Source organism: Rhipicephalus microplus, chromosome X, assembly GCF_043290135.1.
Source record: "Rhipicephalus microplus isolate Deutch F79 chromosome X, USDA_Rmic, whole genome shotgun sequence".
Taxonomy (NCBI): Eukaryota; Metazoa; Arthropoda; class Arachnida; order Ixodida; family Ixodidae; genus Rhipicephalus; species Rhipicephalus microplus.
This window is the reverse complement of record NC_134710.1, coordinates 492,073,161-492,100,465: the sequence shown is the minus strand read 5'-3', so window position 1 is coordinate 492,100,465 and position 27,305 is coordinate 492,073,161. Positions and strand designations below refer to the sequence as shown.

The window sequence follows — 27,305 nt, the reverse complement described above, 5'->3', positions numbered from 1 at the left end:
GCTGGCATCATGCTCCCACGAAGTCATTCTTGGATGGGACTTTCTTTCGCGTCATCGGGCCATCATAGATTGCTCACGGCAAACGTTGCCCTTACACCGCTGCCAACCTCTTGTTTGGTGGATTCTCTTTCTGAAGCTTACAAACTTGTCGTTGTTGCAGAAACGGAAATAGCACCGAGAACATCCACCCTTGTAGCCCTGACCTGTACGGCCGCTCCTGCCGGAACTGTTTTGTTCACTCCGTCTGACGTGTTTACCCGCCGCCATAGCCCACACCTGCCCTTTGCTGTACTCACCGTGGAATCCAGTGCTACCGCCATGCTCGTCGCGAACTCGCTATCGTCGCCAGTTACCTTCCTTCGCGGAGAATGTTTGGGTAACATACAAGACGTTGACCTCTTGCGCCCTCTAGAGTTCACCGAACACCCACCTAGCTCAGCTCCAGCTCAACGCTATGACGCCACCTGTGGCCACACTGCCCGCGCCAAACTCATTCCAGCCCTCTGTTGCCGCTGTGCTATCGCCGACACAAAGAAGGGAACTCTTGTCTCTTCTTCGAGAGTTCCGCTGTGCCTTCGATTGCGCTCAACCATCTTTGGGTCGCACAGCGAACATCACGCACCACATTGACACCGGTACTCATGCTCCCTTACGCCAACGACCATATCGAGTTTTAGCGGAAGAGCGCCGTATTATCAACAAACAACTCGACGATATGCTCAAGCGTGGTGTCATCCAGCCATCGCAGAGCCCTTGGTCGTCCCTGTTGTACTTGTGCGCAAAAAGGATGGGTCTATCCGATTCTGTGTCGACTACCGGCGGCTGAGTGAGATTACTCGGAAGGATGTGTACCCGTTGCCACGCATCAACGATGCTCCCGATTGCTTGTAAGGAGCAGAATATTTCTCCTCTTTAGATTTACGCTCAGGATATTGGCAAGTTCCAATGGCTGATCCTGACAGATCGAAGACTGCATTTGTAACACCTCATGGGCTGTATGAGTTTAACGTCATGCCGTTTGGACTCTGCAACGCCCCAGCTACCTTCGAACGGATGATGGACACCATCCTTCGCGGCTACAAGTGGAACACGTGCCTTTGCTACCTAGACGACATCGTCGTTTTTTCTTGCGACTTTTCGACTCACCTTGTTCGTCTTCGTGCTATTCTCACGTGTCTCACCTCTTCTGGCCTTCAACTTAACATCAAGAAGTGCCATTAACATCAAGAAGTGCTCACTATACTGGATCACGTCGTCTGCAAAGAGGGTGTTCTCCCGGATCCGGCAAAACTCCGCGCCGTGGCCGACTATCAGAAGCCCAGTTCTATCAAGACGCTTCGAAGTTTTATCGGCTTGTGCTCATACTTTCGTCGATTTGTGCGCAACTTCTCTTTCATCATCGCGCCTCTTACCAACCTGTTGACAACTTTCAAAGGCATTTCTGCTTGGTCAAAGGAGTGCGATGAATCCTTCACCGCGCTTCGGCGGTTATTATTAACACCTCCAATACTACGTCATTTTGACGCCGATGCGCCTACGGATGTCCACACCGACGCCAGTGGTGTCGGTCTTGGTGCTGTATTGGCTTAACGAAAACCAGGGTACCAAGAACACGTGGTTGCTTACGCGAGTCGAACCCTCAAGAAAGCCGAGTGTAATTATTTTGTCACGGAGAAAGAGTGCCTCGCAATTGTCTGCGCTTTGACGAAGTTCCGCCCATACCTTTATGGCCGCCCTTTCGAAGTCGTCACGGACCACCACGCTCTATGCTGGCTATCATCGCTCAAAGACCCGTCGGGGCGCCTTGGTCGTTGGGCGCTTCGCCTACAGGAATACGACATTCGTGTTGTATACCGATCCGGCCGCATGCACTCCGACGCTGATGCGCTATCCCGCTCGCCGCTACCAGCCGACCCAACCTCCTCGTCACCTTCTCCAGCTGTCATAAGACCAATCGACTTCACAGACATGGCATCGGAACAACGCAAAGATGTATGGATTTCCAAACTCCTCGCCTTTCTGACTGATCTGCTAGCTAATTTGGTCTCAAGCACTATCCGCCGTCAAGCCACACAATTCGCTATTCGAGACGGCCTACTCTATCGGCGGAATTACACGTCTGAAGGTCGGAGGTGGCTGTTAGTGATACTCAACCACATGCGCTCGGAAATCTGTAGTGCTTTCCAAAACGACCCGCAAAGCGCTCACGATGGCGCTCTCAAAACGTACAACTGTCTACGTCAGCGGTACTACTGGCGCGGCATGTACACATTTGTCCGAAAGTACGTACGTGCTTGTACTGCATGCCAGCGACGTAAAGTCCCACCTCAACGCCCTACCGGTACACTTCAGCCTCTGCCTTGTCCAGTGCGTCCGTTTGATCGCGTCGGTATCGACTTATACGAACCACTTCCCACGTCGTCATCTGGAAATAGGTGGATAATTGTCGGTGTGGACCACCTCACGCGTTACGCGGAGACGGCAGCACTACCCGCAGCAACCACGAGGGAAGTTGCGTTTTTCAACTTGCGCAACTTTGTTCTTCGCCATGGTGCTCCCCGTGAACTTTTGAGTGACCGGGGGCGTGTTTTCTTGTCTGACGCCATTCAAGCGTTGCTCGCTCAGTGCAACATGGTTCATCGCATGACGACAGCATATCACCCGCAGACGATTGGCCTCACAGAACGATTTATTCGCACTCTCGGTGATATGTTGACGATGTACTCAGCTTCAGACCAGACCAATTGGGACACTGTCCTTCCATTCGTCACGTATGCGTATAACACCACTACGCACGCGACAACAGGGTTCTCCCCTTTCTTTCTGTTGTACGAACGCGAACCATCGTGCACGCTGGATTTATCCTCCCATACACGCCCGACTCCTCTGAGTACACTGCAATTTCTGATGTTGCCAGGTACGCAGAAGATGGCAGACGATTGGCCCGTTCACTGACAACCGAGGACCAAGGCCACCAGAAGCTACGGTACGACACCGACTGACATCTCTCTACTTTCACGACTGGTGCTCTCGTTTGGCTCTGGATTCCACCGAACACTCCTGGCCTTTCGTCGAAATTACTGGTACGATACCACGGACCCTACCGCATTCTCGCCCGTACATCACCAGTCAATTACGAGATTGAGCCTTTGACAAAGTCTCATGACTTACGCCGTCGTGGCCGAGAAATTGTGCATGTGAGTCGCCTGAAGCCGTATTACGACCCCTTTATAGTGACTACGCCTTAAGTCGCCAGGTTGGCTACGCTATTCACCGGGGGCCAATGTAGAGAACTATGCGAACGACGCTGAAGCAGCATAAAACGGCAAGCCACAGCGTTGGTGCACACGCGCGACCCGAGCTTGCGTTTGTCTTGTATTTTCGGCCTGTTGGCGTTCCTCGCTCTTCTGCCGTTCCTCGGCCTTCCAGTAGGTCTGTACGTAAATAAACTGCGTGAATATATATATATATATATATACATATATATATATATATATATATATATATATATATATATATATATATATATATATATATATATATATATAAATCTATATATATATGACGCTATGATGATTGGAAGACGTGGCCCGGCTCATACTTCATGTTTATTCTAAAGCACTTCTTCCTCTTCAGCTTCTACCAACCATCGCTTCATACGTCACACGATTCCCCCTCCCCCGAAAGAAGGCAAGGATTACCAACAAGAAAAAGTAAACAAGTAGAGGTTGAAAAGTCACAATTGTCAAAATTCACAATTTGTTTATGCTCCAGGGGAGTTTCGTACACTTTCAAAGACTTCAGAGGAGAGTGCAGCAGTCAGGTTAACGCAGGAGTTCTGGTGGGCGAGGCTGGTGGTTGCGTCCTGGATAACACAAAAATACTGTGGACGGACAGATGGAGGTAATCACAGCTGGCATTCTTGTGAAGAACGAACGAGGTTCAAACATCTTGCAAAATCGACAGTTCCGATATTGTAGGCATCGAATTCCTCGTCGTGGGTGATACACAGGCCATGTAGGCAGCTTACGTGCGCGTCGATTGAGCTTGATTGGGCGCTGCCTTTGTTCCTGCCGAGTGCAAGGGGTGCTTTTGTGGCTTTTGGAGGTTTTTCTATAGCAATGCCGCAGATGTGTTGATCGAAGGTGAATTTTCAATCTTTGGTGGAGAATGTGTGCACGACGATGGGCCTTTTTGCAATGTTCTTTGAGCCTTAAGAGCGGTTCCGAATAAGTTTTCTTTCGTCGTTGACAATGCTGCAGAATGCGTTGACGTTGTCGTTTCTTGGTTTCGTCGACTTGCTTGTGGTGTGACATTGATCGTGGTGTGCCCAGATTCTCAGCAAGCCCTCTGCAGGCTTATACGACGCCAACCAATGCAGCTGTTTTTGGCGCAAGACAACGTGGGGGGTTTCGCCCACATGAATCTTCTGTATTCATAAACCGCTCATTGTTGGTCGTTGCCTGAAGGGTGTTTTTGTCATCAGAAGTCGCACCTACGCTTTTGTTTTCAGTGTTGGCAGTGAGGTCGTGCACTGCATTTACGTCGCTTCAATCTTGGGATTGATGAACACTAGACGCTTCTGCAAAAGACTTTTCTTCACAAGATGCTGATTGTGAGTGCTTCTGTCTTTGTGGAACTGCTGAGCTGAATACGAAGTCAGTTTGAAAAGTACGCATGCGGCACAAAGTATTCAATGCATCTGAGTCACCAATGGTGGATTCAATTTTTTTATGCAGTGGAGAGTTAAGCATTGGCGATAGTTGCGCGTATGAGGAACCAGGTGGAAGGTTGGGAAAACGACAGCGTGGTCTTTCCATGAGCATGTGGCTAACTTCACCTGACGGGAATTGTAAATTCATGCTCTGTGCTGGAATGCGTGAAGGCTTCATATGGCTGCGATGACTGAGTTCGAATGCACTGAGAGTGTGTGTTCTAATCGAATCTTCATTAGAGTCTTGAAACCAGACGATCATTTCTTCTTTTATCTTTTGCCAAGACCCGTCGTTCTTCAATATGTGGGTGAGGTAAAATTTAAATGCCTCACCGGTGACGTAGTCGCTGAAGTTCGTAACCATTTCCCGTTCCGACCAAGATGCAGCGGTAGCGTGGAGGTCGAACAGGTCGAACCAGTCCTGTACAGGTCCATCGTCCGCTGCTCCGGTGTACTTGGGATGGGAAGGTCGGTCGATGGTTCTGCCATGATGCCGGTAACTGCTTGCGACTGAGATCACCTCTTCTGTGGTCGATATTCAGTTGAGGCGTATCGCCGGTGGCTTCGTGAATGATGTGTGGCTGATGATCGGCGGCCAGGTCTTCATCCTGTCGACTCGTGTGACGACGCTAAGATGACTGGGAGACGTGGCCCGGCTCATACTCCATGTTTATTCTAAAGTACTTCTTCCTCTTCAGCTTCTACCAACCATCGCTTCATACGTCACACACACACGCTTATATATATATATATATATATATATATATATATATATATATATATATATATATATATACCAAAAACAAAAGTAATGCTGGGTCCGTGAAATATTATTCGTATAGGAAAGAAGACGCACGTACAAAGTTATTTTATTGACGTTTCGGCCGTGGGTCCGGCCTTCATCAGAATACAGTTTATGGCACGAGTGCTGTTTATATACACATGCATATCAGTAAGATACAAATGTGAAAACACCGACATTAAAGGCTATATATGGGCATATATATATATATATATATATATATATATATATATATATATGCAAGTCACACAATATAAAGAGCACCTAATGTACGAGTAAAAAGATATTGCTTCCATGCGCGAGCACGTTGTTTACAAATAAAAAATGAAACGCATAAAAGATAAAGCACATAACATGAAGAGTAGTCCGAACGGTAAAAGCAAGAGAAAAAAAAGAAAAAACTATAAAATACTAATAAAAATAATAAAAACACGTGCACCTCCCTGACCACTCTTTTGAAAATCTACAGGTCACATTACACGAATCTGGTTTCCGCACAAATTAAGATAGAGAAGCCCGTGAATCATTCCTCATCTATAAGTTCGACGCCGTCGCATCTGGTCTGAATGAAAACGTAGGAAAACTTAGTTGCCTATCTGCGTAACTTGCAGCCCCGCCGCGGTGGTCTAGTGGCTAAGGTACTCGGCTGCTGACCCGCAGGTCGCGGGTTCGATTCCCGGCTGCGGCGGCTGCATTTCCGATGGAGGTGGAAATGTTGTAGGCCCGTGTGCTCAGATTTGGGTGCACGTTAAGGAACCCCAGGTGGTCAAAATTTCCGGAGCCCTCTAATACGGCGTCTCTCATATCATATGGTGGTTTTGGGACGTTAAACCACACAAATCAATCAATCAACGTTTCGGCCTAGAGTCTGGCCTTGGTCAGGATGAGGGCCAGACTCTAGGCCGAAACGTCGAAATAAACCACGTTATTACCGCGCTCACGGAGGATCCACTTGACTATATGCAACGCGACGGCCACTCGACCACCATGCCTGCCTATATATATATATATATATATATATATATATATATATATATATATATATATATATATATAATAAAAAAGGGGTTTATGGGCGTGTGCTGCGACGGTGGCCCTAGGATGAAAACATGATCGGGACAGCGAGCGAGAGAAGCCCAGAACCATACAAGCGGTGGCGATGTTGCTTGCCAACGATGCGTTTTCTTCTTCACAATTTTCCCCCGCCGAAAAAGGACCATCCTGGGGACCTAGGAGTCTGGTGGCAGAGGGCTATGATATGGCTTAAGGCGGGCAACGTGGACGATCTCACGTCCACGTCGGCGCATGTCGTCAGATGGGGAAAGTGGCTCAATGAGAAAGTTCAACAGCGAGGTTTGCTCCAAATTGTGGTAAGGGTCCTCGTACTTCGGGACGAGTTTTGAAGAAAGGCCGGGGGTTTGGTAAGGAACAGCCAGCCATACAAGTGATCCCGGGGAATAGCTGTGGCTTCGTGAAGAGTCGGCGTTGTTTTCTTTTTGGCGCTGCTGTTCTTGTGACGTAAAAATGCGTGCGAGTTCACGGCACTCTTCCACTGTTCGGGCAACTTCCCACAGATGGGCATTCGGATGCGTCAAGACGGTATGGAAGGAGAGTGTCGATGGTGTGGGATGGTTCGCGTTCATAAAGAAGAAAGAAAGGTGAAAATCTCGTGGTAGACTGTGCCGCGGTGTTTTATGCGAACGTGATAAAGGGAAGAATGCGATCCCAGTTAGTTTGATCATATGTCACGTACATCAGGCGCATATCGCCGAGGGTGCGGTTAAATCTCTCCGTGAGCCCGTTAGTTTGCAGGTGGTATGCCGTGGTCTTGCGATGAGCAACATGACATTCTGAAAGCAGAATTGTGACGACTTCTGATAAGAATGCTCGACCTTGGTCACTTAGTAGTTCTCGAGGTGCACCATGTCGTAATATGAAGCGATGGAGGACGAAGGACGGTACGAGCCGCGCAGTGGCATTTGGAAGGGTGGCGGTCTCAGCGTAGCGTGCTAAATGGTCCACAGCGACTATGATCCACCGATTTTCATCTGATGTTGTCGGTAGAGGGCCATAGAGATCAATTCCGCTCCGACCGAAAGGTTTGGCAGGGCACGGAAGCGGTTGAAGCGCACCGGTCGAGTGGAAAGGCCAGTGGAAAGATTTGCGGCGTTGACAGTCAGGGCAGTCTATAACGAATTTTCGAACAAAGTTATACATTCCCCGCCAGTAGAAGCGATGGCGAATGCGTTCGTAAGTTTTGAAAACTCCGGCATGGCCACATTGGGGATCGTCGTGAAATGAGGCGCATATTTGGGATCGCAAGCTGCGGGGAACAACCAAAAGCCACTTACGACCTTCAGGGGCGTATTTGCGTCGGTGTTGCAGCCAGTAACGAATGGCGAAATGAGCAGTTTGACGTCGGAGAGATCGTGATACCGCAGTGGTTGACAATCCAGAGAGACAGTCAAAAAGGGAAGTGATCCATGTGTCCTTGTGTTCTTCACTGGCAAAGGAGTCGAGGTCGAGAGCTGCGACGGAGTTGGTACCAGTGGTTCCGAAAGCCGAGTCGGGAGGTAAAGGCGAACAGGAAAGGGCGTCGGCGTCAGAATGCTTGCGTCCGCTGCGATAGATGACGCGAATGTCGTACTCCTGGATTTGCAGTGCCCATCGAGCTAGGCGGCCAGAAGAATCTTTCAATGTGGCGAGCTAAGAAAATGCATGGTGGTCCGTTACCAGGTCGAATGGGCGACCGTAAAAATAAGGGCGGAACTTGCGAAGCGCCCACACAAGCTCTAAGCAATCTTTTTCAATGGCGCTGTAATTGGCCTCAGTTTTATTGAGCGTGTGACTCGCATAAGCAACGACGTATTCGGAGTAGCTCGCCTTGCGTTGGGCGAGGACAGCGCCAAGACCAACACCACTAGCGTCTGTGTGAACTTCCGTTGCAGCTGTTGGGTCGAAATGCCGAAAATGGGAGGAGATATTAGCGGACTACGGAGCGTGGCAAACGCGACGTCACAGTCAGGAGACCAGGATGAAAGGTCTGCGTCACCGCGCAGGAGGTTGGTCAGTGGTGACATGATCGACGCAAAATTTCGAACGAAGGGCCGGAAGTACGAGCATAGTCCGACAAAAATGAGTAATTATTTCAGTGTAGTAGGTTTTGGGCACTCAGCGACTGCTCGCACTTTTGCAGGGTCGGGTAGAACACCATGCTTGAACACGATGTGCCCTAAATTGAACAGCTCTTGTGCGGTGAAGCGGCACTTTTTAAGGTTCTGCTAGAGCCCAGCGTTGGTTCAGCACGTCAGAACCAGTTGGAGCCGAAGCAGATGTGTAGGAAAATCGGGAGAGAAAATGACAATGTTGTCGAGGTAGCATAGACACACGGACCACTTCAGTCCACGCAGTGTGTTGTCCATGAGTCCTTCAAACGTGGCAGGAGCATTACAAAGCCCAAAAGGCATTACGTTAAATTTGTACAGGCAATCTGGTGTAAGGAACGCAGTTTTCTGGCGATCAGCTTCTGCCATAGGAACCTGCTAGTATCCAGATCGTAAGTCTAAGAAGGAGAAGAATTCGGCTACTTGGAGGCTGTCAAGGACGTCGTCGATACACGGTAATGAATAGACGTCTTTCCGCGTCACCTTGTTTAATCGCCGGTAGTCGACGCAAAATCAAATTGATCCATTCTTCTTTGAAACTAGAGCGACAGGAGATGCCCAAGAACTGTGCGATGGTTGAATAACGCGACGGCGTAGCCTCTCTTCGACCTGGTCGTTGATGATGTGACGTTCTGCAGCAGAGACACGGTACGGTCTTTGACGCAATGGCTGGTACAAACCGGTGTCAATGTAGTGGAGAACTGCTGAAGTGCGACCCAATTGTGACTGAGAAACGTCGAATGAATTTGCAATGTGCTGGAGGAGATTAAGAAGCTCGGCGCATTCTTGAGCACTTAAGGTGACGGCGATGGATCTCGAGAAGATGTCACTCGACGAGCATTTCACTGGGGAAAGGGCATGAAGTTCGGTCGAGGCGCTACTGCACGACTCGACTGGCATGTTAAGGAATAAAGAACAATCAAGGTAATCCACTCGACCGAGACATTCACCGGCAAGTAGCGTAAGCGGTGCAGAAAGGGGGTTGTGGACGAAAATATTGCTTCAGCCAGCAGTTACGTCAAGTGTAGCGAAAGGCAAGAAAACGGCTCTGGGGATCATAAAAATGTCGGAAGGTGTAAACATTACCGTAGCATCGTTATCGTCATCGCAGCAAACAAGGACAACGTCAAGAGAGGCTGGCGGAATATCAGTGTCCTCACACACGATGAGTTTTGGCGACCGCCAAAGAGTTTCGTGCAAAGGTTCATCACACACGTGTGAAAATTCAGCGCGTGCGCAGTCGATAATGGCATGATGACATGACAGAAAGTCCCACCCGAGGATCATGTCATGCGAGCACACCGAAAGGACGATGAACTCTAAAACGTACATAGAGCCTTGGATGAATGGATGAATATCCGGACCGTAGAGGTGCCAAGAGGTCGAACTGTTTGTGCGCTAGCCGTGCGAAGCTATACTCCAGAGAGCGGCGTGGTCACTTTGCGTAGGGAGCGCCAGAGCTGGGCGGCTATAACAGAAACGGCAGCACCTGTGTCTACGAGGGCAAAGGTAGAAACACCATCGACAGATATGGCGACGACATTACCAGGTAAAGTGCGAGTACTTGATAATTTCGACGACGGCACAGTTCTTGCCTCTGGAACTGCAGCGTTCAGTTTACCCGGTTGGATGAAGTGGGTCGGGGACGCTTTGGGGACAGTGATCGCCTGCGAGGAGACGGGCAGCGGGGAGAGTGAGTCTGAGATGGGGGCTGGCGTGACTGAGACTCGGAAAGGTTACTGTAGCCATACTGTGGTGAGGGATAGAGAGCAGGTAGGTGCATGGGCTGTGGGTCATAAGATAACGGCCGAGTAGCGTCGTGGAGGGGTTGGAAGCGACAGCGACAATATCGTGCTACGTGTCCTGGAGTACTACAGGCGTAGCAGATCGGTCGATTATAAAGAGTGTAAGGTCGATTGTGAGACGTCCCCCTTACGCCACCGATCGCCAAAGGGAGGGAAGCCCCTCAATCCCCTTTTTATCTGGTTCCCTCTTGGCTACGTGTCTCAATTGCTTTCCACATACAGGGATTCGTGCTGGGGCCGGGAAGTAAGAGACGTCACGATCTTTTCTTAATCATGTACGCATTTAATTGAATCACAAGTGCAAATGGCGTACACACATATTGCCCGTAAACGACATCTGTTACACAAAAGGGTAATACATCAGCAAATACTCGCGACACGCGAAACAGGATACATAAGCGGGTAACGGTGACAATACAACGGTGCCTCAATACAGAGTAAACATACAACGACAGAAATGATAAAGTGATAAATTAATAAAACCGCGCAATGTCTCAATATGCCGCATTCCTTCCCGTAAAGCTAATCTAAATAAGGTGCATAAAGTCCGTCTCACGAAAGGTCCATGTAGTCGGAGCCTCGGAGTTGGCTGCTCGAGTAGGGGCCGAAGGTTGGTTCTTCGCGTGGCGGTCTGATCTGTCCCCTTCCATTGCCGTCTACTTCTTTTTCTCCCCTGGGAAAGACTCTCCTGGCCTCTCCCCTTCGTTGACACGTGGCCGCTTTTCTCGGGTTCCGACTCTGCCCTACCGGGGCACCAAACCAATCGCCGCTATCCACGCGACATATTTTCTTCTCAGTCGGAATGTATCATCTTCGGCGGCCGCCCCCGTGGCCTACACCAGTATAAAACCCTCTCCCATACAAAGCCGAGCAAGTAACAATGTACCAACTCAAGCCTCAGGGAGAGTGATAGGCGAGCCGTCCGAAGACACTTTCATTACGGGCGAACAATGGTCCCGATGCTTCCGGTACTTGGTGAGCCGATGTCCAGACCAAGTCTCAACGTTTCCATGCAGCTCGGTGTCTCCTGCGAAATTCTCTGTAGCCGCCGCTTCTTCGTCATTCACTGCCGGGGGTTGCCGTCCGCGCAGAACGCAGTAATGAGTCCTGGAGCCACGGAGTTTTACTGAAGTCAGACCGGACCCGGCACAGGCACAGCGGCAAAGGTCGCATTCCCCGATCCAACAAAAGGTGCTCTGCTGCTCCCCCATGCCACAAATTTGAAGGGTGCGCGCGGATTATCACCACCGTACACTGTCACACTGTCCGTAGACGACAAGGCGCCGCCCGGTCCTCGTGTTTGCGCGGGGAAGCCCGCGAGCATAGTAGAAATAATCCTTCCGGTACTCCACTCCGGAATGCCCATTCGTTACACCGAAGGTTTTTTTTTCTTTTTTTATGCGTGGGTTTGAGAAATGAGCGTACACATCTTGAAAGGAGCGGGGTTCAGTCGGTGTTCGCGGGGACGTCACAATCCCTTCATATTGCAGAAGAATTTTCCCAGCGGGGAAATTCAAACGCGCGAAATGCGGGCGCATAACGCCTTCGGGTTGCGCAGCGAAATGGAGACATTGCGGCAGTCTTAGGAATACGATATGCGAACACAGTACACTTGTAATTCAGCCCTGGCGGCAGTTCGTCGCCGAGAGGAACCAATCTGTGATTGTCGCTGAATCATGACCCACCACGAAGCAGTTTGATTCCGTATTTCTACCGCGCACAACACACTTGAAACCTTGAGTATCACCGGAGAAACTCGTGGGTGGCGCGTGGGCAAAACGCACACTGGTCACAGCTGCTCGTCGGATGGTTTGGCACGCAGCGTTCAGTCATGAATGCGGAAGGTTCACTACCATGCGAGCACATCACACACTTCGCCTGCACTGTCCACTCTCGCCACAACTGAACAGAGGCTACACACATTTCAATACACTTTCATTTCACACATGCGCAAAATCTTGAGACCTCGAACATTTCAAACCAGACGAAAAGCGAGAAGGCGGGAGAACATAGGTCACACAGGCAGTATGACCTATGTTCTGAATCTGAATATGCACGGAATCTGAATTCTGAATATGCACTGAATTACCTTCGCATACCATCTCCTGCCCGGCCTCTGCTGCACGCACCTGTTGGTGAGGGAAAGGGGCCTTCAGCGTGATTTGCGTGTTCGGAATGACTGAGAACGTAGCGTATATGCTGTCCTGTGCAACTGTGACATTGGGCGTTGTACATCAATACCGATCACGACGCTCCCTGCCTCCTAACGAGGCGCGACACTTCCGTGCGGGGAGACGCCGTGAAACCATTTCAATGTGAACTTTCACCTCACCTCGTCGATACCGGGGCTGCTTCATCTCTTCCCACAAGCCAGCCCTCCCCGCCTCCTATTGAGGCACGACACTATTGTGTAGGGAAAACGCCGTAGCTTGTCTGTTATCTTGTCTCATATTATCACCTGTTGTGCAGGAGCCCGCGAGAATAGTAGAAATAATCGTTCCGGTATTCCACTCCAGAATGCCCATTCGTTACACCGAAGGTTTTCTTTTCCTTTTTTTATGCGTGGGTTTGAGAAACAAGAGTACACATCTTGAAAGGACCGGGGTTCAGTCCGTGTTTGCGGGGTCATTACAATTGTAAGGAATTGCGTACTCGCGGTGCAGCCCAAGGGGTCGAAAGAGGGCCGGAGTGGGGAGCAACTGACGACATGGGTGGCAAATGCTGCTGGCGGGGTCTGCTGCATACCACCTGGGCATACGTAAGAGGCGCGGCCACGGGCTGCATAGCCGGTGCATGGGGAACAGGCATGGCGACAGGCTGCTGGTGGGCAGCAACGGGAACAGCCTGAGCTACCTCTTGGGCAATAACGTCGCGGAGTGGTGAGGGCAGACGAGAGGACGGCGGCTGCTGCGTGAAGGGAATCGACGACAGTTGTCGAGCTACTTCTTCACGCACAAAGTCTTTAATCTCTTGCAGATGTGGTGAGTGAACGGGACCAGAAGAAAGACTGGTGAGCGAGTCGGCGTGTGAGGAAAATGGCCAAGTCCGAGCGCGCTGCTTCCTCAACTCGTCGAAACTTTGACAAAAAGTCCCAATTTCCGCAACGGTGGCAGGATTACGGGCCAGGAGCATCTGAAATGCGCCATCATTTATTCCTTTGAGGATGTGCTGAATCTTCTCGGACTTGGGCAAGGCGGTGTTCGCACGGTTGCAAAGACCAATAATGTATTCAATGTAACTGGGGAATGATTCCGTTGGTTTCTGCGCGCGAGTGCGCAAGCGTTGTTCGGCTCACGACTTACGGACAGTGGGTCGGCCGAAATATAAGCAATTGAAGTTTTGAAGATGGATCACGTCGTAATGTTGTTTTTGTGGTTGTTGTACCACCTTTGACCACGTCAGTGAGGTAAAAGATGACGTTAGTCAACTTGTCCACGTCATCCCACTTGTTGTTGGCGCTCACCCGCTCGTACTTAGTGAACCAGTCTTCCACGTTGGTTTCATCACCTCCGCTAAAGACCTTGGGCTCTCGCAAGCGAAGAACGCCGGGGTTGCTGGAGGAAGGAGTGGAAGAGCCAGGTTGCGCGTTGTTGTTGGCCATGATGGGAGGTTGCGTTCGGTTGCGCAGCTCCAGGTTTAGGCGACGGCGAATGGCAGCACCAAGGTTCAGGTGACGGGGAACGTCAGCACCCTCCACCAATTGAAAAAAGGGTTTATTGACGTGTGCTGCGACAGTGGCCCTACGAGGAAAACACGATCGGTACACAGCAACGGTCAAGCAGATGCCGGCGACGATCCGCAAGAGGCGAGCAAGAGAAGGCCAGAACCCAGTACGCAAGCGGTGGCGATGTTGCTTGCCAACGGCGTGTTTCTTCTTCACAATATATATATATATATATATATATATATATATATATATATATATATATATATATATATATATATATATATATATATATATATATATATATATATATATATATATATACGTAGCGAGGAAGGAAGCGCACTGGCTCCGTAGTAAAAACGGAAGCGAGAAATCACGACGTACGAGGAAACACTTTTAATAATCACATACGTTTCGGCTGGTGGGCTAGCCGAACTGTATTTGATTATTAAAAGTGTTTCCTCGTATTTCCTGCTTTCTCGCTTCCGTTTATATATATATAGGATATGGCACAACGGGAGCGTTGTCAACAAGGATAAATATATTTATTTCCCAACAGTTTCGAGAGGGGTCCTCCCTTCATCAGGGGATGAGTGCGAAGACTAACTGGCCCATTGAATTATTACTCCCACACACACACACACACACATATATATATATATATATATATATATATATATATATATATATATATATATATATATATATATATATATATATTTATATATATATATATATATATATATAAATATATATATATTGATTGATATGTGGGGTTTAACGTCCCAAAACCACTATATGATTATGAGAGACGCCGTAGTAGAGGGCTCCGGAAATTTAGACCACCTGGGCTTCTTTAACGTGTACCCATATATATATATATATATATGTATATATATATATGGGAAAGAAGTGTATATCTAAGGGCTCGTTTTTCCGTGTTTTGACAATATAATAATGAGATCTAACAGACAATAACGCCAAAGAATGTATAGGGGAAGTTATTAGAACCAATGTAAAGTAAATAGGAACAAAGAAAAGTGGGTGAAAAAATAACTTGCCGTGAGCAGGAAACGAACCTACGACTTTCGACTAACGCGTTCGATGCTCTAACCACTGAACTTTTTCGGCAGCCATCCCCCAAGCCACTTTATTGGGTTTATATGTGAATTTAAACGTGGGAGTGTCAGTCAGCGCCATCTGTAGCCATAGCGACGAGTGTCGAACACCCTTTTTGAGCCTGTGTGGCGTCACGAAGCACATGAACTTATTACGAGTGGGCAGCGGACCAATAGTCTCTCGTGTACAACCTAACGGCACTAAATCTGCCAGTACGAGACCCTCGTTAATAAATAAGGGAAAGAAGTGTATATCTAAGCGCTCGTTTTTCCGCGTTTTGACACAATAATAATGACACCTAACAGACAGTATTTCCTAGAAATGTATAGGGGAAGTTATTATAATCATCTTCATCATCATCATTAGCCTGACTACGTCCACTGCAAGACAAAGGCCTCTCTCATGTTCCGCCAGCTAAGGCGGTCCTGTGTTTGCTGCTGCCAATTTTTACCCGCAAACTTCTTAATCTCATCTGCCCGCCTAACCTTCTGTCTCCCCCTAAATTCTGTCTCCCCCCCCCCATTGCCTTCTCTGGGAATCCAGTTAGTTACCCTTAATGACCAGCGGTTATCCTGTCTACGCACTAAATGCCCGGCCCATATCCATGTCCTCTTCTTGATTTCAGCTATAATATTCTTAACCACTGTTTGTTCCCGAATCCACTCTGCTCTCTTCATGTCTCTTAAGGTTACACCTAACATTTTCCTTTCCATTGCTCGCTGCGTCGTCCTCAATTTAAGCTCAATCCTCTTTGTAAGTCTTCAGGTTTCTGCTCTGTAACTAAGTTCCGGGAAGATACAGCTGTTATATACCTTCTTTTTGAGGGATATTGGCAATCTACCTGTCATACTTTGAGAGTGCTTGCCAAATGCTATTCACACCATTCTTATTCTTCCAGTTATTAGAATCTCGTGGTTCGGCTCCGCGGTTATTACGTGCCCTGAGTAGACATAGTCTTTTACAACTTGAAGTGCACTATTACTTATCTCGCAGCGCTGCTCTTTTCCGAGTTTGTTGTACATTACTTTTGTTTTCTGCAGATTAATTTTAAGACTCACATTTCTACTCTCCTTGTCTAACTCCGTAATCATGAGTTGCAATTCGTCCCCTGAGTTACTCAGCAATGCAACGTCATCGGCGAAGCGCAGGTTACTAAGGTATTCTCCATTAAGTTTTATCCCTAACTGTTCCCATTCTAGGCTTCTGAAAACCTCCTGTAAGAACGCGGTAATTATCATTGTGGAGATTGTGTCCCACTGCCTTACACCCTTCTTGATTGGTATTCTGCTGCTTTCTTTATGAAGCACTATGATAGTAGTTGATCGCCTGTGAATTTCTCCCAGGATCTTTATATTTACTTCATCGACACCCTGATTCCGCAGTGTCTACATGACTGCTGATATTTCTACTGAATCAAATGCCTTCTTGTAATCTATGAAGGCTATGTATAGTGGTTGGTTATATTCTGAGCATTTCTCTATTACCTGATTGAATGTTGTCGATTGTTGAGAAGCCTCTTCGAAATTTCGCTTGTTCCAACTGTTGATTGAATTATAAGGTGTTCTGTACTCTTTTAGCAATGACCTTTGTATATAGCTTGTATACTACCGAGAGCAAGCTGATCGTCCTGTGATTCTTCAAGTTCTTGTCATCTCCTTTCTTATGTATTGAGATTATGTTTGCGTTCTTCCAAGACTTTGGTCCTCTTCCCGTCAGGAGACACTTCGTAAACAGGGTGGCTAATTTTTCTAACACAATCTGTACTCCAACTTTCAGCAGATCAGATGTTACCTGATCCTCACCAGCAGTTTTGCCTCTTTGCATGCTCTCCAAACGTTTCTGACTTCTATCATGACTGGTGGGATGTCATCTAGGTTACTGCTAGTTCTTGGAGTATTAAAGTCGTGGTTGTCCCGGCTACTGTACAGATCTCTGTAAAACTTCTCCGCTATTGTTTTTTCAGCAGGAAGGTAATATGCTCACGGCAAGTTATTTTGTTACCCACTTTTCTTGTTATTTACATTAATTTGGGTCTAATAACTTCCTAAATACATTCCTTGGCATTATTGTGTCTTACATCTTACATCACACACACACACACAAACACACACACGCACACACACACACACACACACACACACACACACACATATATATATATATATATATATATATATATATATATATATATATATATATATATATATATATATATATATATATATATATATATATATATATATATATATACGGTAGAAAAATAGGCCGACAAACGTGCGAAAACACACCTTTTACTAACGTTTCGGCAGGTGGGCCTGGCTGCGTCGGGGCGGCGGCTGCATTTCTGATGGAGGCGAAAATGTTGTAGGCCCGTGTGCTCAGATTTGGGTGCACGTTAAAGAACCCCAGGTGGTTGAAATTTCCGGAGCCCTCCACTACGGCGTCTCTCATGATAATATGGTGGTTTTGGGACGTTAAACCCTACATATCTATCTATCTGCCTACGTCGGAGTGATTCACTCCAACAAAGGCAGGCCCACCTGCCGAAACAGCACATTTATTAGGCACATTTATTGGGCACAATTATTGTATTTCATCCTTCTCACTTATTCATAACCGCATCTTCATCGTGATTGGCCTCGTTCGTTGCTGTTCAGAGCAGAGGAAATCGTCGCGGAATAAACGTTCCTGTTGGTCCTGCCTTGTGAAGTCTTTCGGCGTCTTTGAGAGTGGTGGCGGTAAGGGGTACAGATCCTGACGACCTTCTACGGTTGTGTCCCACCTGTAGCTACGATCCAGTCGCTGATTGTGCCCAGCCAAGCCGACAGCTACGCCGACAACGAAACAAGCACCTACCTCTAACCCTTTCACGCCGATGCCTACAGCCACCCTCCCGTCGTCCACCGTCATCAGTGCTCAGCGCGAGTCACCCATGTTTGCGCGTCTCCTCGGTGATGACGCAGAGCACTGGCTCGACCTTTACAATCATGTAAGTTCAGTTATCTCCCATTCTATCTGACCAACGTAATCAAAACGTGGAAGTTCAACCATCAAACTGACTTCGTTGATTGGTTTACCTTTGCCACGAAGCTGCTACAGGTCTTCGGATGCACGTCAGATCGTTCCGAAACCGTAAAATAAAACAGAAACTGGCAACGTGGGTTCAACATCCACACGAGACATACACTTTATATATAAAGGATGTTTTGGCCCCCTGTCACCGTGCGAACCGCGATATGACGGAAGGCGAGCACGTTCGCCTAATCCTCAAAGGAATCAGCATGATTGCATTCAATGCATTGGCTGTTAACAATGCCACTACAGTTGAAAACATCCTTTCGACATGCCAACGCCTTTATCAGTTGCACTCGCTCCGCTTTCAACAAGACAGCGATCCCCGCCTTATGCCTCCATCCGATTTTAAGAGGTAATCCGCGCGATCCCCCATGAAGAATTTCGAGACCTAGAACAGCAGTGGTCTACTGCCGTCTCAACTCTATCCGCAACGTTCAACCTGCGGAATCTTGTGTAGCAGGAGTTCGCGGTTATGACAACGCCGACAGCGCCGGTCACTCCAGTAGCACACCCGCTGCCCACGTACGCTGCTGTGGCCTCCATGACGACACCGAAAGCATCGGTTGATCAACCACTGATGCCCACATATGCGGATACAGCTGCAATTCCGCCTCCTGCGGTTACATCAGGGCCTGCTGTCATTACTTGCAGCGATTTGGCTTCTGTGCGGTGTGGAGTACCCGCTACACCCTCTTATCCTCAGTGGCGTTGTCCCGTCCTGTTTGTTTTTACTGCGGTATCCGAGGCCACATATTTCGTTACTGCCAACGCCGCCTGCAGGATGAGGCTACGTTCAGTTAGAGCGTGACCGCTACTGATGGCCCGATATTTATGGTTCAGACTCCTACCATTTCACGCAGTAACGATATCCGTCTCCTCCGGCGTCCCCGCGTCAACATCAGGGCAACCACTTCTCGAGACAATGCTCTCCATGACCACCCTACCGACGCTCAGCATCGCCGCTTCGTCCCCTCTTTAACACTGTTGAACAACACTCGGAAATCAAAGCATTGCAGTTTTTGAATGGAAAACTGAGTCCTATCGATCATCAAAAGTAACTCCTGTTTCCCCGCCCAACCTGTTGTTAGTGACTATTGAAGGTGTTCCTGTGCAAGTGTTTCTTGATACCGTTGCCGCTACTTCTGTTATACGTAGTGACTCGTGCTCGCGGCTCCGTAAAGTAAGAACCCCTTATGCAGGACCTGTGTTGCGTGGCGCAAATAACGTACTCATTCAACCTGATGTACAGTGTGCGGCTTGTGTTTTCATCGACGGCTTACGTCACCACATCGAAATGATTGTGCTACACATGTGTGTTCATGATCTTATCCTGGGCTGGGACTTCCTACATTGCGCCTCCGCTGTCATAACATGTAAAAAACACGTTGTTCACATCGGAGATACATCGGAAGCATTTCTGTCAGATCCGTCTTCATTGGTCCTCAACTTCGTTGTCGCTTAAGACTGTGTTTTGTGTCCTGGTCATGAACACGTTGTAGCTGTTTCATCTAGCTAAGTAGCCGATGGTGACACCCTAGTTTCCCCTGCTCCTCACTTCCGTTCTTGTGGAGTTTTCGTAGCCTCCTGTCTGCTCCGGTTCTCTCATGTCCACGTGATTCTGCCCATTTTAAACACAACTGCAGAATCAATGATGTTACCCAAGGGGATGACTGTAACGACGATAGACGCCTCTCCACTGACCTCCATCGATGCACTTTGCTTGTCTTCATCGTCACTGTCCACGTCAGGTGCAAGTTGTTCCTTTTTCCGCGCAATCACTGGTTCAAATCTAACACCTGCCCAGTCCGCAGCATTATTGGCACATTTAGCTAAGCATAAAGCCTGCTTCGATAGTTGTGCCATGACACTTTACCAGACTACCACTGTTGTACATTGCATTGAAACCGATGGTCCTGGTGTTATACGCTGTCGGCCTTATGTGTCTCGCAATCAGAAAGGAAACCTATTGAAAAACAAGTTGACGATATGCTATCACGCAAGATAATACGGTCATCTTCCAGTTTCGGAGCTTGTCCGGTCGTCTTAGTGAAAAAAAGAAACATGGTTATCTTCGTTTTTGCGTTGATTATCCTGCGCTAAAAAGGAGCAAGGGCAAGGATGTATATTCTCTGCCTCAAATCGATGACACCTTAGACACATTATAAGGAGCGAATTATTTTTCCAGCCTTGACCTATGATCGGGGTATTGGCAAATCTTCATGAATGAGGGTGACAAATAAAAAAGCGCATTTGCTACACCGGGTGGACTCTACAAATTTATTGCAATGCAATTTTGCCTGTGCAACGCTCCGGCAACATTTGAGCGCATGATAGACACTGTTCTTCGTGGTCTTAAATGGAAAGACCTGTCTTTGTTATTTATACAATATTGTTGTGTTTTTGTCTACATTTACCCAACACCTTCAACGATTAGACGAAGCACTTCGGTGCCTTTTGAACGCTGACCTTTAGATAGATACCAAAAAGTGCATGTTTGCCAACAAAAGTATAAAATTCTTCGGTGGCGTCATTTCCAAAGATGGAGTCTGGCCAGATGCCGACAAGACAGCCGCTGTGTTGCAGTTTCCTCGACCGTCCACCCAAAAGATGTTGAGTGTTTTCTTGGCGTGGCATCCTACTTTCGTCGCTTTATACGCAACTTCGCGACAATGGCGGCTCCCCTAAATAAGCTATTAGTCGCTGGTGTTCTTTTCGCTTGGTCCGACGACTGCGAATTCGCATTTAAAGTCCTTAAAAACTTCTGACTCCCCCCCCCCCCCCCATTGCTTCACTGCTTCGACTAGAGAGCGCCAACTATTCTCCACACTGACGCAAGCACGCAAGGTAACAGAACTGCACTTTTGCAACATGATGCCCCCTCTAAAGAGCAGGTTGTGGCATACACCACTTGAACTGGCGTATGCCACAGCGTGCTACACGAAGAATTACACGATCACTGAAGAAGAGTGCCGCTATTGTCTCGTCGATACACAAATACTGCCCGTACCTCTACGATCGGCACGTCACTATCGTCACAGACCATCACGCACAGTTGGCGGTCCTCGATGCAGAATATGTCAGGACGTCGAGGGCGTTGGGCGCTGCGCTTGCAAGAATATGACTTTACTACCACATATCAGTCTGGCAAAGGTCATCATGATGCCAACGCCCTCTCCCGATTCCCACTTTCAATTTATTTCGACAATACGCCCTTGGCATCGCATCCTGGGAGCTCCAACATTTCGCCTGCCTCAAGACACCTGTCGATCGCCTCACTGGACCAAATTCAACCTTATTCATAATCCGGTTTGCCTTCACTTCAGAGGGCCGACATCTACTGTCGATCTTTCAGTGACTACAATCGCGGCATCACTAAACCACACAAACCGCTTCAGACGCCAGCTTCGACAATTTTGCTTCGACAACGGTGTGCTCGAACACTATATTTATCATCCCACGGGTAACAAGTAAGTGCCAGTCCTTCACCGCTACCTTCGTCTTCACATTTTAGAAGCATAAACGATGACATTTCTGCTGGTCATCAATGTTTTCCCAAGACCTACGACCACATCAAATCCAGCTGTTTCTGGCCTAGCTTGAATACGTCGGTAACCAAATGCGTCGGCTCGGGCGCGCCATGTCAGCACCGTAAGCGATCCACGTCTCCACCAACCGGTTTCCTGCAGCCTCTTCCCTGTTCAACAACACCTTTTAATTTTGTCGGAACCGACTTGTATGGTCCCTAGCCGTTGACGTCTAATAGTCCCCATTGGATCGTCACTGCAGTCGATCATTTGACAAGATACGCCGAGACTGCGTCTCTTCGATCCAGTTCAGCTACAGAAGCCACCGACTTCTTCTTGCAGCCAATCGTCTTGCGCCATGAAGCTCCCCGCGTTCTTCTGGGTGACCGGGGCAAAGACTTCCTATCTCGCGTCCTCGCGGAAGTCCTACGGGCCTGTAGAATGATGCATAAAATCACTTCTACGTACAACCCACAGATGAACGGCCTTACTGAATGCTTTCACCGAACACTCTCTGACATGATCTCCATGTACCTACGTCCGGATAAAAAAAAACTGGAACAATATTTTGGCGTTTGTCACCTTCACACATAATACCGCAACACGAATATCTCTCGGCTACAGCCCTTTCTGCATTGTGTGTGGACGATCTGCATCCTCATTCTTCGATACGGCATTCTTCTTTGTAAAAGCTCCGTCCAGTACTTCCCTACCAGACAAATTCGCAACATGAGCCGCGCAATGCCGTAAAATTGCTCGGTGCAACACGGAAGCCGCTCAAGAACGAAAACGTCGCTTTGATAGCAAAAGACGCGACGTGACCTTTCATTGCTCAGAAAAGGTTTTACTATGGACCCGGACTCGAGCATCAGGGCTTTGCGAAAAAGTTCTTCACTGGCACGTCAGCCCACGCACCGTTCTACGACAAACTTCCCCAGTGAACTATTTCGTGACCCCGCTTCAGTGCGTCACTGGCCACCGTCGTCGCAGCACGGAAATTGTTCACGTGTCACGCATAAAACCTTTTATAACTCGTTCAGCTTTTTGAGCTTCGGTGGCGGTGGCCGTCCAAATCAAGGGTACTGTATTGAAACCAGACGTTTTCCACTTTTGTCGTCATGTCTACGAGGGGCACTTATTAGAGTTTTACATGAAATTTGGTTACAGACGTCCCACGACCTATTTTTCCCCGAGTCAGAATATGTCAAGAACGAGCAAATGTGAGAGCCCTGAAGTAAATCGCACTCATTCTCTATGAAAGCCTATTATTAATGCGTCAGGCTTCATCCAAGGACAAACTGTTTTGTTACTTCGCAGCAAAGCGCGCCCAACGCGGTCACCTAAACTCAACTCAGCTTAACGGGTAGTGCTCTTTCAGTCAACCTGTCTTTGTGACAAGAGGAACACTTATTGGTCTTTATTAAATTACACAAGGCACTTTTAGTCTTCATGAAGCGCAGGCATAACTCAGCGGGCGCAATACACAGTGCTTCGGCAAGCAGGTGCGCGTGTGATTGCCACATGTGTAAACGAGGCAATGGAAATAATTACGCTTCCTTTCGCCGGTGTTTCAAAAGGACACGCTTCCGAGGCTGGCCCTGTGTAATTTGATGCTGGCAACTCTCAAGGATTCGGGTGTGCAACTGGCGTATTTCAATCTCTTTTCCCCAAACGTCGATAGCAGAGTGCGAACGCCGTCGTATCTTCGGCGCAGTGAGTTTGCGATCCTCAAGTACGCCACCGGCTTCCGCACAGCTCACCCGTAATCTTGGCCTCTCAACTCCATCTCAGCGTACTTGCCCTTAGCATTAGAGGCTGGCCTCGCATTGATATACAAGGAAATGCTCTCAGTAGTGAGAAATCTGATGAAAAGTCAAGGACAGAAAGCGCACCTTGAGCATCCAAATTTTTCGCGTACTTTTTGCGTCCCTCTGTCCACCTATTCCAAAGTTTTCTTTTCCTTTCGCGTTTCGAGTCTCGACTTGAGTGGAAACCTGCTGGAGCAGTGTGCACGTGTTCAGTGGACTATTAAAGTTTCACTTGGCAGTGCACATGCCTATTCTCTCCTTTTTAACAGTATATTGTTTCCCACGTGTTTAATGATTAGCAGGCATAAAAACATGCGTCTTAAAGCAAAGCTGCATCAACGGTATTCCTCACTACGTAAATCACCAGTGATTTACGGACACTAGGACAGTGATACATTTATATGCTAATTCATTGCGCACTAAATGAGAAGTAGAAGAGAAGAAGTGTTTGCGTGACCAATAAAAGCAGCCGGCTGGGAAGGGTGGTTCACTTGAGTGCCTTGATATAGAGCGGAAATCAACGTAGTACGTTCGCCACCAGGTGTTTGAAGCTATAGACGCATTTGAACCTACTGCGCCGGTCTGCATTACACATGGCTGCTAGATGGGGGTGGTTGTTACACTAACAGGAAAAAAAGGCGTACGTCTCCTCAGGCGTGAATATACCCGACCATTTGGGGTTTCCTACATCTTCTGAGTAAGCAGCCGGTGACGATGACGATTGAGCGTAGCGCCCTCTCCAGTAATACCGGTGGGGGAGACCACCTCTCTCGTCGAGAGCGAGACCACCTTGACCAAGAAAATCGTCGTCGTTGCTTTCCGCATCTCGGCCTCTAGTGCAGGAAAGAGGGATGGCGCGCTTTTAAAAGCTCCGCCGCACACATCGTGACGCCCCATTTGAACGAGCTCCACGCCGCGCTACGCAGAGGCATCTCACAAAACAGCACGAAAGGTATCACGTAGCGAGTCGGGGCCGATGCCCGCGTGCTGCGGCATCTTGTCGTCGTCGATACACGATGGGGTGTCCTAATCACGGTTGTCGGGGTGTCTCTCCGGTCGTCGTGCTTCTGCTCGTGTCTGTCTTTGCGGGTGGCGTGGCGCTGTGTGTCGCGTCTCCTCCGCCGGCGACGACAACGGTCGAGTCGATCGATTCCACTTCTGGTGTAGAGGATCCTTTGACGGCGGACAGTGGTGTGACGGGGGAGGCTGAACCGAGGGCTTCCTACGATGTCCAGGCCGACTGGGAAGTGCTCGAACGCAAGCTCTCGAACCTCACCAATGGGGCTCTCGACCAGCTGCTGCCCGAGCTGACGACGCTTGTCGCCGGGCTCGACCTCAACACGGATTGCTTCCTCTCTCTGTTGCGTGTCATCGGAGGACTGCGAAAGCTCAACCTAGAAAGTATAAGGAGTAAGTGCTGTCACCCTCACAATTGCAGAAGCGGTTCTACCGATGCGCAATTTTCTAGAAAGCTTTTCTAGAACATTGTGCTTCGAGAGAAAAGGGTAATAATGCTAGCAGACGCGCGCTCTTTGCGTTTTTACCTGGGGCATTGAAAGAGGACATTCGGAGATGTAGACAGACGAGCTGACGAATGTGTTCGCTTGAGACTCGTTCAACTACACGACTTAGTTTCGAGTCACGTGTCGTTTCGCTTCAAGGCCACGTCGAGACGCACAGCGATACTCCCTCGGCTAGCTTTCGCTTGAAAAGAAGAGCGAGGTTTTGACACCAAGCTAGACGAAAGAATTCAGAACCACGTGAATGTTGATATTACCTATTTTGTTGCAAAAAAAGTGTCATGATTCAAGGCTGAACATTATATAGTTTAGAGCAGCGCAGGAAGAAATAAAAACCATTCTGTGGTCTTAGGGGTAATAAATATGACGGAACTGTGACGCACACAGAAGTGAGGAATTATTTTAACTACTTACGATTCCATCACGTTCACGCCAGTGTATGCCCGTAGATGTTCTAACATTTCGCCCCCATCAAAACGCCACCACGGCGGCGAGAATTCGAACCAGGCCCCACCGCGGTGGTCTAGTGGCTAAGCTTTTCGGCTGCTGACCCGCAGGTCACGGGATCGAATCCAGGTTGCGGCGGCTGCATTTCCGATGGAGGCAGAAATGTTGTAGGCCCGTTTGCTAAGGTTTGTGTAAACGTTAAAGAACCCCAGGTGGTCGAAATCACCGGAGCCCTCCACTATGGTGTCTCTCATAATCATATGGTGGTTTTGGGACGTTAAACTCCACATATCAATCAATCAATCAAAAATTCGAACCAGCGTCCTCGTGCCTGGAAGTGCAACTCTGTAACCGCAAAGCAGATGTGTACCCCTTGGATGAAGCGGAAATAAGCAGCCTTTATTTATTTATTGGTTTATTTGTTTATTCATTTGTCTGTTTGAATAATTATTTATTTGTTCATTCGTTTGTCTATTTAATACCGTGTACTTCCAAAGCGCTTCTTAGAAATATTATGTCAGCAAGGCTAGACTTTCTTGATAGAGTCCATTGCATTACAGCTATAGCATTTACTACGGCGATTTACCGTTTGCAGCGCTGAAGCTTAGCGTATCTGTACTCTGGTATGGCCAAATACTTAGCTCATATTTGTGACAGTATGGACAAACATGTCCTATTTGCGTAGTAAAAATGCTCGTTTTCTAAAGACGACAACTGATTCGCAAGGTTCAGTCGACTACAGATAGTTGCTGCCGAGTGAAAAAATTAATTTCCCAATTGTTATGTATACTCAGATTTCAACAAGAATAACTAAAGAAAATCTATGCTGATATATCTCACACATCTATTGGTCAATTTATTTAAGGGAGCCAATAATCGTATTGTGCTTTGACGGGCAAAAACCACGATATGATTATGAGGGACGCCGTAATGCAGGGTTCAAAAAATCTTGACAGCCCGGTGTTCTTTAACATGTGCCTAAATACATTGGCCTCCAGCGTTTTCTCGTCCATGAAAAACCGGGGTTTTGATCCCGCGACACGCGCATAAGCAGTCGAGCTGTAATACAACTTGATTATCGTAGCTGAGTTATTCGGTGGAACACGGACGTGTTATTAACTATTGCAGACGCCGGGTGCTTCAAGAACAACAAATGATTTTTGAATAAAAGAGAAAAGTAAAACATGATGCACTGGAAACAAAAACGGCAGGAGCAAAAAGGGAGATTACAGAACGACCGCTAAATTTTTAATTTGTGTTTACTAAGAAGATTTTCAAATGCAACAACTTGCCCAATCTTCTGTACATCACATCAAACTCGTGTTGGTTCTTCTTTCGCAAATTCACTGAAAAACCAGTATACAGAAATAATACATTATTATGCGATGAACTGCAAGACAATCAATCACGAACATGTAATTATATAGGATAATGTTACCATATGTGCCCAATGACATGAAAGTTGTTATATTGATACAGTTTCTCCTCCGGAGATAAACACTTTTCAAGCAGGTTGCACCAAAGCCATTTTGCGCGTGTGATACATTCAATGCCTCGTTTGTTCAGCGACACCGTTAAAAAGGTTATTTCTTATAAATTTCGGTGTCGGTGTCTGTTGGTTCTGAGCGAAAATTTAGGGGTGTGCAGGAAGGCAAACACA

General features: G+C 47.9%; 2 protein-coding genes across 6 annotated transcripts in view; one reads left to right on the top strand and one right to left on the bottom strand.

Annotated features, from left to right (window-relative positions):
* Positions 1-27,305, bottom strand: part of LOC119161647 (low choriolytic enzyme) — a 1,178,895-nt gene that overhangs the window by 1,087,468 nt on the left and 64,122 nt on the right. The window lies entirely within an intron of this gene.
* LOC119160776 (nose resistant to fluoxetine protein 6) overlaps positions 24,358-27,305 on the top strand; it is a 185,454-nt gene continuing 182,506 nt past the window's right edge. The window contains exon 1 of one of the 2 annotated variants that reach the window (XM_075880926.1): positions 24,358-25,088. In XM_075880926.1, coding sequence (XP_075737041.1) covers positions 24,695-25,088 — 394 coding nt within the window. In that variant the 5' untranslated portion in view covers positions 24,358-24,694. The remainder of the gene's footprint in view (positions 25,089-27,305) is intronic. The other variant, XM_037413006.2, reaches the window with a different exon arrangement.